The 13,628-nt window shown below is 40.8% G+C and overlaps 1 protein-coding gene across 2 annotated transcripts; it reads left to right on the top strand.

Moving 5' to 3' along the window:
- Positions 1 to 1,597: 1,597 nt before the first annotated feature.
- Positions 1,598 to 6,876, top strand: LOC116693110 (gastrula zinc finger protein XlCGF57.1). Of its 2 annotated transcripts, XM_032521827.1 has the most exons (3): positions 1,598 to 2,103; positions 2,198 to 2,246; positions 5,322 to 6,876. In XM_032521827.1, the coding sequence occupies exons 2-3, from the start codon at positions 2,207 to 2,209 to the stop codon at positions 6,659 to 6,661; spliced, it is 1,380 nt and encodes a 459-aa protein (XP_032377718.1). In that variant the 5' UTR covers positions 1,598 to 2,103; positions 2,198 to 2,206; the 3' UTR covers positions 6,662 to 6,876. The 2 variants fall into 2 exon arrangements, with proteins under 2 accessions (XP_032377718.1, XP_032377717.1); XM_032521826.1 differs by having other exon boundaries at positions 1,598 to 2,246.
- The last annotated feature ends 6,752 nt before the right edge of the window (positions 6,877 to 13,628 follow it).

Below are 13,628 nucleotides of genomic sequence, written 5' to 3' on the forward strand. Positions count from 1 at the left end.
ACTAACCCCAGACCTTCTGTGTGTGTGTGTGTGTAGGCTTCCTCAAATCCTTCTGTCTCTTCATGTAATCCTAGACCCACTCGATGTTGAGATCAAGGCTCTGTGGGGGGGGGCCATGCCATCACCTCCAGGACTACTACTACTTTACATTGAAGATAGTTCTTAATGGCCTTGGCTGTATGTTTGGGGTCATTATCCAGCTGCAGAATACATTTGGGGCCAATCCTATGCCTACTTGATGGTATTGCATGATGGGTAAGTACCCATCATGAGGACCCCGTTAATCCGGTCAAAATCTCCAACTCTATTTGCAGAAATGCAGCCCCAGACTTGCAAGGAACCTCCAGCATGCTTCCCTGTTGCCTGCAGACACTTATTACTGTACCGCGGCCCTTTGGCCAACAAACGGCCTTCTGCTACAGCCAAATATTTTAAGCGTTTCCTCATCAGTCCAGAGCACCTGCTGCCATTTTTCTGCATCCTAGTTCCTATGTTTTCGTGCATAGTTAAGTCGCTTGGCCTTGTTTCCAAGCTAATGTACTTGCACCTTAGTGCAATACAATACACATTTTGTAATCACACTTCATAATCTCCAAAAGAACTACTTCCTGTCCCTGTTGTGCAGGTATTTCTCAAGTGGTCCTGGTCTAGAAGTCTCCCAGCTAATCCTGCCTTGGACTGACCAAAGCTGGAGAAAGAGTTATCCAGCTGATAGGATCTTACCGAGCTACTGAGCATGTGCAGCTCCCAACAAAGATAGGATAGAAGGGACATGTCTCACTCTGGAGCTAAAACAAGTGAGATGTCTCACTCTGTAGCTAAAAAAAGAGACTTAAACACACAGGGTGTTTTTTTTTTTTTTTTTTTTTTTTTTATAAATGAAGCCATGTAAACCTAACACCTCAGAATACAATTTTAAATCCTGAAAATTAGACTATGGGTGCTTAAAACAACATCTGAGCTCTTTGTTTAAATGAATAATGTTACAGCTATAACGCTGCTAGAATCATTCATCATCAGATTTCTAGTTTGAAATATTAGTAACTAAGTAATGTAGTAAGAATGAATACTTGAACAGATTATTTCATTAGGAAAGGAAGGAATAGTAACTTGACCCATTGATTGATTTGACCATGTTTTCTGCTATAGGGTTGTGTGGTTGCATATAGAGAAACGACAGATTCACAACACTTTGACAATTGTAATTAAAGATGTAGAAACAATGATCCTCTAAGAAGCGCATTTCAAGCAGCGCCAGTGGTATGAGATCACTCCATTCATGCTGCATTTTTATTGTGGTGGTGCACACGCTCAACTCTGAGTCAGCCTACTCCGAGTTGATTGAACCAACTGAAATCAGCTGTTCTGGAACCAAAAACTCAGAGTTTCTCATCTCCGGGTAAATAAACTTAGAGATCGGGGATAGACTCAGAGTTTGTTAAACCTCCTTCCTGAAACGGACCCCTAAAGCTATACCTTAAGCCACTCTCTCTGTTGAGCCAATCACGTGACTATTCTCAAAGGCTATAAAGTTGAATAAACTCAGTGAGAGTAATGATCCAATCCTTCATTTTACTTGCAAAGTAGCCTATGTATAGAACCATTCATGTTATTTTTGAGGCAATTTGGTTTTAGGTAACCTATATTTCTGATACAGAAACTTTGAAAAAAGGTCAAATTTGACCCGAGGAAATCAGGAGGGGTAAGAGGAAATTACAGTAAACCATAGAGCTTTTATTGTGAAGGGACAAGCGGAAGTGGATGAAGTGTTGCATTAGCTGTGTTGTGGTTGAATAAAGTGAGACGTGCAGTCTCCGGCATTGGACGCCCCTGTTTCTTTATTTTACAGTCGAACCTCTGAAGTCTAGGTAACGTCAGAAACCCTCGGTTACATTAGTAAACTAAGATTCGTTGTTGGAGGAAATAGTTGTTGGTACGACGCGTAATAGCGTCCGTCTCCGGAACTAACGTTAGCTGTTTGTGTGTCACATCGTGATGAGGACGGCGGAGTAAAACGCGCCAGTGTTTAGTTTTTTAAGAAGAAATAAACGTCCCAACTGCTGGATGTGGTTTTAAAAGCTGAAACAAAGATACACAGAGCAGGTTAGGTTTCTTTTTTAATGTCGCAGGGAGTCGGTGCTAAAGCTAAGGTTAGCCGCAGCTAGCTCCTGCTAACGTGTTGTATTTCCTGAAACAGTTCGGGGACATGAAGTCAGAGAGGACGCTGGCAACGGACCAAGGGACAGGTGGGACACTTTTGCATCTGATATATATAGAAAATATGTGTGTATGGATATAGAAGCTGTTTCCATGGCTGGTAAAAGGGAATATTTCACTCATACAATGTATCTCTTTCTCTCTTTTGCAACAGAACTAAACGGAAAAGAAAAATAAAAGATTTCAAAAACAATATTGTGTTAAAATACCTCGAAAGAAGTGCCAAAAAATAAGGGAAAAACCAGACAAAAGTTGAAAACAACAACAAACGTTGAAAAAGAGACAGAAACGTCCTAGTAAGCGACAAAAACTTAGAAAAGAAGGTCGAAGAAAAAAAGGTGACAGTTGCTGAAACCGACAAAATGTTGAATATCTAAAAATATCAATGCGGAAAAAAAGAAACAGCTGGAATCATCTCGAGGGCATTATTTTTTTGTCATGAAAGTATTTATTTTTCAACAAATGATACAAAACAGCTTACAAATAACAAAAAAACACAAAGATATTCAAAACTAAACTTAAAGGACACCACTCTGTACCACTATATCAATTGCAGTCGATTACAGCAACTGCAATCGCAGCACGGTGGCTAAGTGGTTAGCACTTCTGCCTCACAGCAAGAAGGTTCTTGGTTCGAATCCAGGTCGTTCCGGGCCTTTCTGTGTGGAGTTTGTATGTTTTCCCCGTGTTTTTTTTCCACCATAAAAGACAAGCATCCTAGGTAGGAGTACAGTTGAAAAATAGCCAATTGGCTAACACTGTCGCGTTTGCAGAAATGTTCATCAATTGTTCATGTTCATTGTCCTGATCAAATAAATAAGATAAAATAAAAAAATGTGTTCCAACACATGCCCTTAATATATGAAAAGAAATGGTCCCATTCTATATGGAACTCCCTTCTAACATAGTTACTCCTGGCAGTCAAATATTTGTGACATGCCGTCATCAGTTGAGTCCAGTCTGTGAGCCCCCGGGTATGTATGTGCTGGGTATGTATGTGCTCTTCCACTTCCTCAGTATCAGCCTTGCTGCAGTGATGAGGCCTGCGGTTATTAGCGCATACTGTCCTTTGTTGACTCTTCCTTTGTTGTGGTAACAGTGTGCTATCTCCCAGGATACAGAACAGTGGAGATTCCAGTAACCTTTGTCCCAGCCAATGTGTTTGTGTTGGTGTTGCATAGTCTGTCCACCAGAGGACGCTCTACAACGTCCCTGTTAGTGTTGGCGTTGCATGGTCTGTCCACCAGAGGACGCTCTACAACGTCCCTGTTAGTGTTGGCGTTGCATGGTCTGTCCACCAGAGGACGCTCTACAACGTCCCCGTTAGTGTTGGCGTTGCATGGTCTGTCCACCAGAGGACGCTCTACAACGTCCCTGTTAGTGTTGGCGTTGCATGGTCTGTCCACCAGAGGACGCTCTACAACGTCCCCGTTAGTGTTGGCGTTGCATGGTCTGTCCACCACTGGAGCTAAGCTAATCAGAGCTAATCGTTGCTAACTGAGCCTTCAGTTCTCCGTGCCTGGATCAGTTAACTGTATTTATGTACGCAAGCCAGAATAAAATATGTAATTCTATTAAATTGTGTGTAACGTTACAAGTTTTAAACTAAAACTGAGTTGTTTGCATGACAGAAATCTGCTCAGATGAGATCTTAATGAGTGTAACGTCCTATTACACAACAGCATGTTTAGGATCACCAAAGCTTAAAACACTTCAAACTAAGGAGCAAAGATCTAACAAACAAAATGAACAAGAATTCACTTTAGAAAGCCATAGTCATATATGATTAAACAGGATTTAGAAGGAAACTGTGTTGAAATAAATAACGTAATTTTCTTTATGGAGCATAGTACAGTATTATGGGTATTTTATCTGCTGAACCGTTAATATTTGGCAAAACAAACTGATTTAATTGACAAATCACATCATGGCTACACAGTCCTATCATTTGTTTTAATTTCAAAGAGCAATTTGTTGTATTTTAGCAGAATACAAAGCAGGAGAAAGATAGAAATGAGTAGATTTTAATCTGTTTATGGCAAGTAATTATCACTATCGCGATATTCAACAATGTATTTCAACAATTTTCTCATATCCTTCAGCCCTAATAAATGTGCTGAAATTGTGTCAAAAGCAGCATAGTCCAACAATATTTTCTTTTTTATCTGTGCCATCTTTTGGTCTAATTTGTTTAAGATGTAAATAGTTATTTAATTTCAAAATGATCTGATAATGTTATCTGCTCAGTTTTACACTTTCATTGGAGTAATTCAGGGGTCCTCAACGTTTTCCAGGCCAAGGACCCCCAAACTGATGGCGAGATGGAGCGGGGACCCCCGAATTATATATATTGTATCAAACTGGTCCTATAGTGCCATGTGTGCATTGATGACTGAAAGACATCTTCTGCCTCCATTTATCTGTTTACTACAGTGTGTTGAATTCATGTTAATGTGTATTTAAAGACATTTCAATTAGTGGAAAAAATTGCAGGGGGGGGATATAAAAAAAAAAGTCTAATCAACCAAAACTTTTGCGACCCCCATGCAGTACCTCCGCAGACCCCCTAGGGGTCGCGGACCCCCTTTTGAAGACACCTGGACTAGTTTATTACAGAACCCAGCCATCACATCCTGCGCCACCCACCACCACAAGTACATGCTCCACCTTTTGGAAACACTGAATACCTATAATATATAAGAATTCTTTGCATTTAGGGTTTTTGCTGATTTTTAGAGCGCTTAAGTGCACATGATGTAATATGCTCATTTGCATATTAGTGATGTCATCATGCAATTAATTGCCTACAGTGGTTTAGTGGTTGTTGGTTGCAGAGAGAGACAGATTACTAAAACAAAATTAGGAGGACGCAGCATATCACTAAAATGAGAATAGCCAGTCCACCTTAAGTTAGTGAGCCTGTGTTGAAGTTGTCGCTAGCTCCGTGGCCCTAACCCGATCACGTTAACCATCAGCTAGCAAGCAAGACACAGGAATTTTGATCGGGTCTTTAGGAGTTTTAGCATTTATTCACCAATAGACAAACTGTAAACAGACAGCTGCTACGTTCACAGCACATCACAAATATTCACTCTGTGTTTCAGCTTTACCTCAAGATGTTCTGGAAGTGATTGTTGGTGAAGAGGAGCTACAGGAGGATAGCACCAGTATGGACCTGCAGGAGCCAGATCCCCCCCCACACATTAAAGAGGAACAGGAGGAACTATGGAGCAGTCAGGAGGGAGAGCAGCTTCAAGGGCTGGAGGAGGCTGATATCACCAAGTTCCCATTCACTCCTGTCCCTGTGAAGTGTGAAGATGATGAAGAAGAAGCTCAGACCTCACAGCTTCATCAAAGACAAACTCAACACATGGAAAAAGAAGCTGATGGAGAGGACTGTGGAGGACCAGAACCAGCCAGGAACTCACATCCACTTCTACAACCAGAGACTGAAGACCAGACTGGAGACTCTTCTGATCCTGAGACTGATGATAGTGCTGATTGGAAGGAGACCAGAGAACCTCAGTCAGCTTTAAACTCTCTGAAACATGATTCAAGATGTAAGAAACCATTCAGCTGCTCTGAGTGTGGGAAAAGATTTGGAACAAAGCAATACCTAAAGAGACACATGATGACTCACACAGGAGAGAAGCCTTTCAGCTGCTCTGAGTGTGGGAAAGGTTTCTCTGATAATGGAAACCTGAAGAAACACATGAGAACTCACACAGGAGAAAAACCTTTCAGCTGCTCAGTCTGTAAGAAATCTTTTACACAGAATGGAGATTTACGGTCACACATGATAACTCACACAGGAGAGAAGCCTTTTAGCTGCTCAGTTTGTATGACATCTTTTACACGGAGAGGAGATTTACAGAAACACATCAGAATCCACACCGGAGAAAAACCGTTCAGCTGCTCTGTCTGTAAGAAGTATTTTACACAGAGTGGACATTTACAACAACACATGATAACTCACACAGGAGAGAAGCCTTTCAGCTGCTCAGTTTGTAATAAATCTTGTTCACGGAGAGGAGATCTGCAGAAACACATGAGAATCCACACAGGAGACAAACCGTTGAGCTGCTCAGTCTGTAAGAAGTATTTCACACGGAGTGGACATTTACAGAAACACATGACAATCCACACAGGAGAGAAACCTTTCAGCTGCTCAGTCTGTAAGAAATATGTTACACAGCTTGGAGATTTACAAAGACACATGAGAATCCACACAGGTGAGAAGCCTTTTAGCTGCTCTGAGTGTGGTAGAGCTTTCTCTGACAGTGGAAACCTGAAGACTCACATGAGAATCCACACAGGAGAGAAGCCTTTTAGCTGCTCTGAGTGTGGTAGAGCTTTCTCTGACCGTGGAAACCTGAACAAACACATGAGAACTCACACAGGTGACTCATTCAGGAGGCAACACTTTCAGCTGCTCAGTTTGTAGCAGAAGATTTGGAGTCCAGCAGTCTAAACTCAAAAGACATAAATGTGTTTGTCCAATGGAAACAGAAGCTGATGGAGAGGACTGTGGAGGACCAGAACCAGCCAGGAACTCGCATCCACTTTACCAACCAGAGACTGAAGACCAGACTGGATACTCTTCTGAACCTGAGATCGGTGACATGGATTAATGTTTGTGCCTTTTAAAGATCCAGTGTCTAATGTGTTTAGTTTTTCATTTTCAAAATCTGTGTTGCCTGTTCAGACATGTCCGTTGTCATCAGTATTTACCACCATCAATTCCAAGTGTTCCTATTGGCTTGAAATTTTACATTTGCATTTGCATGAATTGGGGTAGAAGCTCCATATTCATGCGCCATCAGCAAAACCTTTAAAGTATAAAACAAAAATCTTTAAGTATCAACGTCTAGATAGAAGACATTATATTGTGTGGTAGGGAAAAAAATACACTCTTATTTTAAATGTTTGATTACACATTGTTTTGTAATGTCTGTCATATAATCAAGAAGTCAGACAAATGTAACTACCTACACATATATCCATTTCTTTCTAAGTAATGTATGTTTAGCAAGATTCACTATTGATTTGGGAGTTTATTCCATACACATTGGGTTCATGTTTTAATTGTGGGTATCCTGTTTAAGCACAAGTTAGGCCCAGCAGTCTTGCTGTGTCAGGGAGACAGGAAGTGTAGGTTGAAAGCTATCTTTAGTTTAAACAAGGGAGACGTGAGGGAGGCAGCATAGGGAAGTTAGTCTAGCAAGGTGTTTCCTGTCAGGGAGTGGGGGAGTTTTCTCCTTGAAGCAATGCTGAGATGGACATATTATGATCTGTATAAAACTATAAAAACTCACTTGTTCATTGCTATGTTCCAAGGTAAAATGATCAGTGACACCAAAATGATTAATGAAGATGAGAGGACTGTTAGAAGTAAAAATATCACCAGTTCAGGTCCGTCTAAAGATGCAAGATGAGGTAACTGGGCGTGGATGTGTCCACCTGACACCACCCAAAACGCTGTATAAGAAGAGTCATATGAAACTTAGATTCAGTTGTCTATTTGACAATCAGCTGTGGTCCGTTGATGTGTCCTACACAGCTTAGTTTGTTTGTTAAAATGTAACAAATACATTTGATTGGAGGGAATATCAACTGTCCTTGGGGTCTTCATGGTGTCCTCTCATAGAAATAAAATGGACAGGCCATGGGACTATTTGCTGGGGACATTTGAAGGGTACTGTCGGTACACGATTCGTCCTGTGCATGCGCAAGCTGTTCGCGCACGTGCAGATGATAGTCTAATCTTAGTAACATTTAGTCTTCCCAGGCAGCCAAGTTGGAGCTGTTACGTCCTTTGCATCTGTCCTTTGTGTGTCAAGTTTATTTACCGGTCATTCTATCTTAACAGGAAAAAGAACATCTTGTAAGTTTCTCTAGATAGACCTATGGCCCTGACCTGGGACCTGGGACCAGGTAGCATAGACACATCTCCTGAGACAACGGTTTTGTGGCATTTGTCCTTTGGGGAAAATGCAAAGACAGTCTTCTACTTCAGGGAGGACACACAAAGAGATTCAAAAGTCTTACATCCTGAAAAGCATTGTGAATAATTAGAATAATCAACACATGCATGTATGCATGTGTTGGCCGTAACACATGTAGGCCGTATGCAATCATGCTTAAAAGTAGTTTTCCCATTACAATATGTATATGTAGCACAAAATTTGGTGAAAAAACACCAAGCTTAGTTATGCATTTCTTATGTAGATTTTGTTTTATGCAGACAATGTCCTGGCTCAATCCCTTATCCTGGTTTTGTGCATTAGACCTTGTTAAGGTCCTGCCAATATCCAGCAACGTTATTTTTTTTATTTGTTATTTTTTTTAACTGACGGGTTTTTGGACCCCCACCGGACCCACCAAATGAGTAAAACTGCACATTTTAGAGTGGCCTTTTATTGTGGCCAGCCTAGAGCACACCTGTGCAACGTTCATGCTGTCATATCAGCATCTTGATATGCCACAGCTGAGAGGCGGATGGATTATATCGGCAAAGGAGAAGTGCTCACTAACACAGATTTGAGAGAAATAAGCCTTTTGTGTACATAGAAAAAGTACTAGATCTTTGAGTTCAACTCATGGAACATGGGGTCAAAGTGTTGCTTTATAATTTTGTTCAGTGTATATATATATATATATATATATATATATATATAAATAAAGTGGTGAATGTAGGCTACAGCTCACAGCAACTTAATTCTATATAGTATCTGGCTTTTGTTTGATAGTGAGTTAGTGTTGGCAAATGTTTTTGTTGAGTTTCCTCTTAGCGAAAAGAAATAGACATAGAAAAGCGTAGGGCTTTTTTTTTTGCCTTTCTTATTCCAGGCAACAGTAGCTATCCGCTCAAGCTCCAGGAAAGTGAAGACGAGTTAAGTTTGGTATTTCCTGCAATCATGTAGCTACTTCCCACTACTGCACTGGGCTGAATAACATGTTGCTGACAAATAGTGTTTTTAATATTCAGGCAACTTTTTGATGATGAAAGCTTTGTTAATAAATAGATAAATGACGGTTCCTAAAATGACAAGAAAAATGTAGTGGCTGCTAGGAGAGGATAAAAATACTCATGACTTATTTGAACCACCAGGGGGCATTTGGTCATTAAAGCATGAGGAGCAGGAAAACAACAGATGAGACTCAGCCCTGCTGGCACTTCCTCCTCTTTGATTATAATAAGCCCTTCTTCTCTTAGTGTTGTGTCTGCACATATAAAGTTTACATCATACTGTCAAGTTGCAGTGATTAAGAATGTAAAAAGTTTGTTTAAAATCTCCTGGAGAAGCTTTATTAGAGGCATAATGAGAAAGATGGAGGGAGCCCATCTGTTGAGAAGCAGAATGTGCCTGGGTTTCGACACTTGTTCAAGTCCTGGAGGTGAGACAACTGCTCCGGTTCAGTGGGATGCCACAAAGCTCCGAGGCATCACAGAAGCTGAGAAGAAACCGAACTTACGTGCTGTCCTTTCTTCAAAACCAACCAGCCATTCAACTTAACAGCCTCCCCCCTTTTTCCTCTCCATTTAGGCCCTGCAAATCCACTTTCTATGTATTCATTTACAGTTTCTCCAATTCTTTGACATGGCTTCAGCCAGGAGGCTTTTTTTCCATGAATCTGGGACAAACAGCCATGTGTTAAATATGCAGAAGATGGACTAATTGGCTCAGAGGCAAGGGCTGAATATGATTTAAAAATACAGGATTATAAAAAGTAATCGTTGCCCCGTTGCAATAGATTTTTTTTAAAGAAAGAAATGGACAGAGGGGATGACAGAATAGTCCAATGTTGTATTGTGACTGTGCAGTCAAGCTTTATTTTTAGTTGCTTTTCATGGTAAAAGCTGTCGCGACGGCTGCATTGGACACCCAAAAATAGACAGATACACAGGATAATGAGTAGACTGCATGACTGAATCAGCCGCTCGAGTTAAGACTACTTCCCTTCAATGAAAATAGTCGTCATGGTGAGCCTCATACAAAGCGAATCATTAGCTAATACAGAAAAGTCATAGATCCTGCTTGTAGATGACAGGAACCTCCATTCAATAGTTCTCATAAAAATAAGCCAACACTTAAAACCAGTCAGGACTACATACTCAATGTCTAAAATGGGCCATTTGTTTCCTGTTCATTGAGTTTGTGGCTAAAGGGGAATGAATGGAAGAGTTACGTCTTAACAGCACACCTGGGAGAGCACAGCTGAATATTAAAAACCATAGAAAAAGCAGGATATACGTACATCCTCTAGCTTACACAAAAAGTGCAACACATGCCTACTTTATATAATCAGACTTGGTGTGTGAATGTGTTGAATCGCAGTACAGGTCTGCTGAATGGTCTCAGGATGGAACTTGTTTTGGTGGAACATTTGCACCCTAAATAAGAAAATGCCACATACAATATTAAATTAAGTTGTTTTTGACACAATACAATAACATGCGCTTTTAAAATTAGCTGATACATGATTAAACCTCATTATCTCTTACCAGTGTATCTCCGTGTGAACGTCCTCCACAGCAATCCCACCAAACGGTCCCAAAACGTCCCCATTAGAGGAAATGCTGTAAATATATTCTTTGTAAATCTCAGTGATTCAATGTCAGACAGTTATACTGGAAAATGTTGATCCAGACTACATTGCATGCACCTCCTTAGACATCTGCTCTGCAACATCAATCATTAGTTAACTTTGAAAAAGCTGTTAACAATTAGAAAAAGAGCTTGGGGCTTCGTTCATGTAAAAACGTCCGACTGAGAGCTTGAAATGGCTTGAGGCACAGGAAAATAGAGTGTAAGTATTGAGAAGCAGAATGGAGGATAAAATTGCAAATTACAGCACTTCAGTTTCCATGAAAGTGATCTCTTATCTACAGGGAAGGGAGACTGGAAGGAATCATTTTTGGGTTCACATATAAAAAACATTTCACTGAAGGTATTTGTTCATTAATTGATAAATATAGACAAGAAAAGGCATCTTTGGTTTTGTTGTTTCGCATATACAGTATAAAGACTGAATGACAGGACACATTCTGACACGCTGCTTCCATCCTCTGCTCCCTTCCACTTCCGTTTTTGCTGCTCAGTAGATTTATCAAATTTCCCCTCAGAGAATTAGCAGAAAGTAGAGCACATTAATCAGGTTTCCTAACTTGACCCAAAAGGGAGGCAGTGTTTTGATCTGTTGCAAAGATATTGCTGATAACCCCCTCGAAGCCTCAGATCAGAGCCCACTGACTTATTATATATCACCAATATTTTGATTCATTAGTACATTATAGCTCATTATGTTTTGGGTTAATAAAATGAGGCACAACAGTTTTGAATGTTTATTGGAAAACATTAACAACTGTTTTGTGAGGGTTGCGGCTGGTGTTGATTGGACGTCAGCCCTGTCAAGAGAAACACATGGACTCAGTTTGCCAGTCTGGTTAACTACACATGTGCAGTGTGGTATAGTCTTTGGTTACCCCCACATGTGCAGTGTGGTATAGTCTTTGGTTACCCCCACATGTGCAGTGTGGTCTAGTCTTTGGTTACCCCCCATGTGCAGTGTGGTCTAGTCTTTGGTTACCCCCACATGTGCAGTGTGGTATAGTCTTTGGTTACCTACACATGTGCAGTATGGTATAGTCTTTGGTTACCCCCACATGTGCAGTGTGGTCTAGTCTTTGGTTACCTACACATGTGCAGTGTGGTCTAGTCTTTGGTTACCTACACATGTGCAGTGTAGTCTAGTCTTTGGTTACCTGCACATGTGCAGTATGGTATAGTCTTTGGTTATCTACACATGTGCAGTATGGTATAAGGCTCGTTCGAGATGAGCCAGGTCTGCGCAGAGTCGATCACCAGCGATCGGCGCCCGTTGCATGCCGGTTAGATTGTGTAATACTTGATCCCGACTTGCTCTGACGTCATGCACACGTGGGCAACGGAAATCGGAAACGCCGGCTTCTCAGCTGATTTAACACCTGATTGGTTTAAAACATGATGACGTTTTATATAAACTTTTTATTGTTTTTGAATCGGAGGGATTTTGATAGCTATTTGTCTGATTTAAAGACTTATTCTGTACAGACCACGTGTTGTGTGGCTGATAGTTACGTTTAGAAGTCAGAGAAACTAAATCTGATCAGATCACGGATCATATCCAGTGTGTTGTTCATTAAAATCAGCAACAGATCGCATGTAGAGCACTTTGCCAGCTACTCTATCATAATTAAAACAACTGGAGACTGTGTACAAGCTGATATGTGGGTCTGATTATATTTTATTAAATCGGAATCACACCACAGTGTTTTTGTCACTTCCTGTCCAGCCTGAAGGCGGCTGGAATCGGATGGAAACTGTCCGACTTTACCGCAGTTTTTTGTCACCGCCCCCGGCTGCTGCCGCCTGCTCTCGTCCACTTTCCACGCGAGGCGCAGTTCATCTCGAACGGGCCTAATGTCTTTGGTTACCTGCACATGTGCAGTAGGGTATAGTCTTTGGTTACCTGCACATGTGCAGTAGGGTATAGTCTTTAGTTACCTACACATGTGCAGTAGGGTATAGTCTTTAGTTACCTACACATGTGCAGTAGGGTATAGTCTTTGCCTGATTAATTGAACGCATGTTAACATTTGCCGTTTGTACAATGGTAAAGTTTGTGTTCAAGTAACTCACCTCTGTTGTTTCTCCTCTCTAGAGTGTTCAGGCTAAAAGAGTCCCCAGCATATTTCAAAGGTTCCAGGAGATACCATGTTTCATGTAGCGAAGGGGTGTTGGCGGACTTTAATTGACTGTATTTGCTAACTACTAAACTAACTGTTTGATTGTATTAGGTAACATAATGCAAGCAAATTGAGATAACTGTAGAAATGTATTTGATGTGGTTGTTGTAATTTGTATAATTGTAAGTACATTTCAGACTTGACTTGTATTGTGGTAGGGTCGAGATAAGGTCAGTGGCAGGCTATAAAAGACTGCCAGTTTTCATCTAGCGTGGCTGCTGTCTGGACCACATGCTGCCTGTGGTGTTCAGTTTGCTGGGTTTGATCATGGCGTCCATGTTTGTGTTCATTGTTGGGGGAAGAAACCACCTGTTGAGCTGCACTGTCTCCCTGCCTCAAGCTTCTTGCTGTAATTATCCAACCGCTATGCAGCCATCCCACTTGAGTAAGGTAAATAAAGTACATTTACTAAAGTATTGTAAATGAGTGCAGTTTTGAGGTACTTGTACTTCCATTTTATGCCACTTTACACTTCTAATGTAAATACAGACACATGCTACAACAGAAAACACAACCAAATACAAAAACCTGCTAAACAAACCCAGCACCTAAAACCAAAGGAAATTCAAATACAAAAACGCACAACAAATACAAGAAACCAAACAGATATACAATGAAAAAC

The sequence above is a fragment of the Etheostoma spectabile genome, chromosome 7 (genome assembly GCF_008692095.1).
Source record: "Etheostoma spectabile isolate EspeVRDwgs_2016 chromosome 7, UIUC_Espe_1.0, whole genome shotgun sequence".
NCBI classification, from domain to species: Eukaryota; Metazoa; Chordata; class Actinopteri; order Perciformes; family Percidae; genus Etheostoma; species Etheostoma spectabile.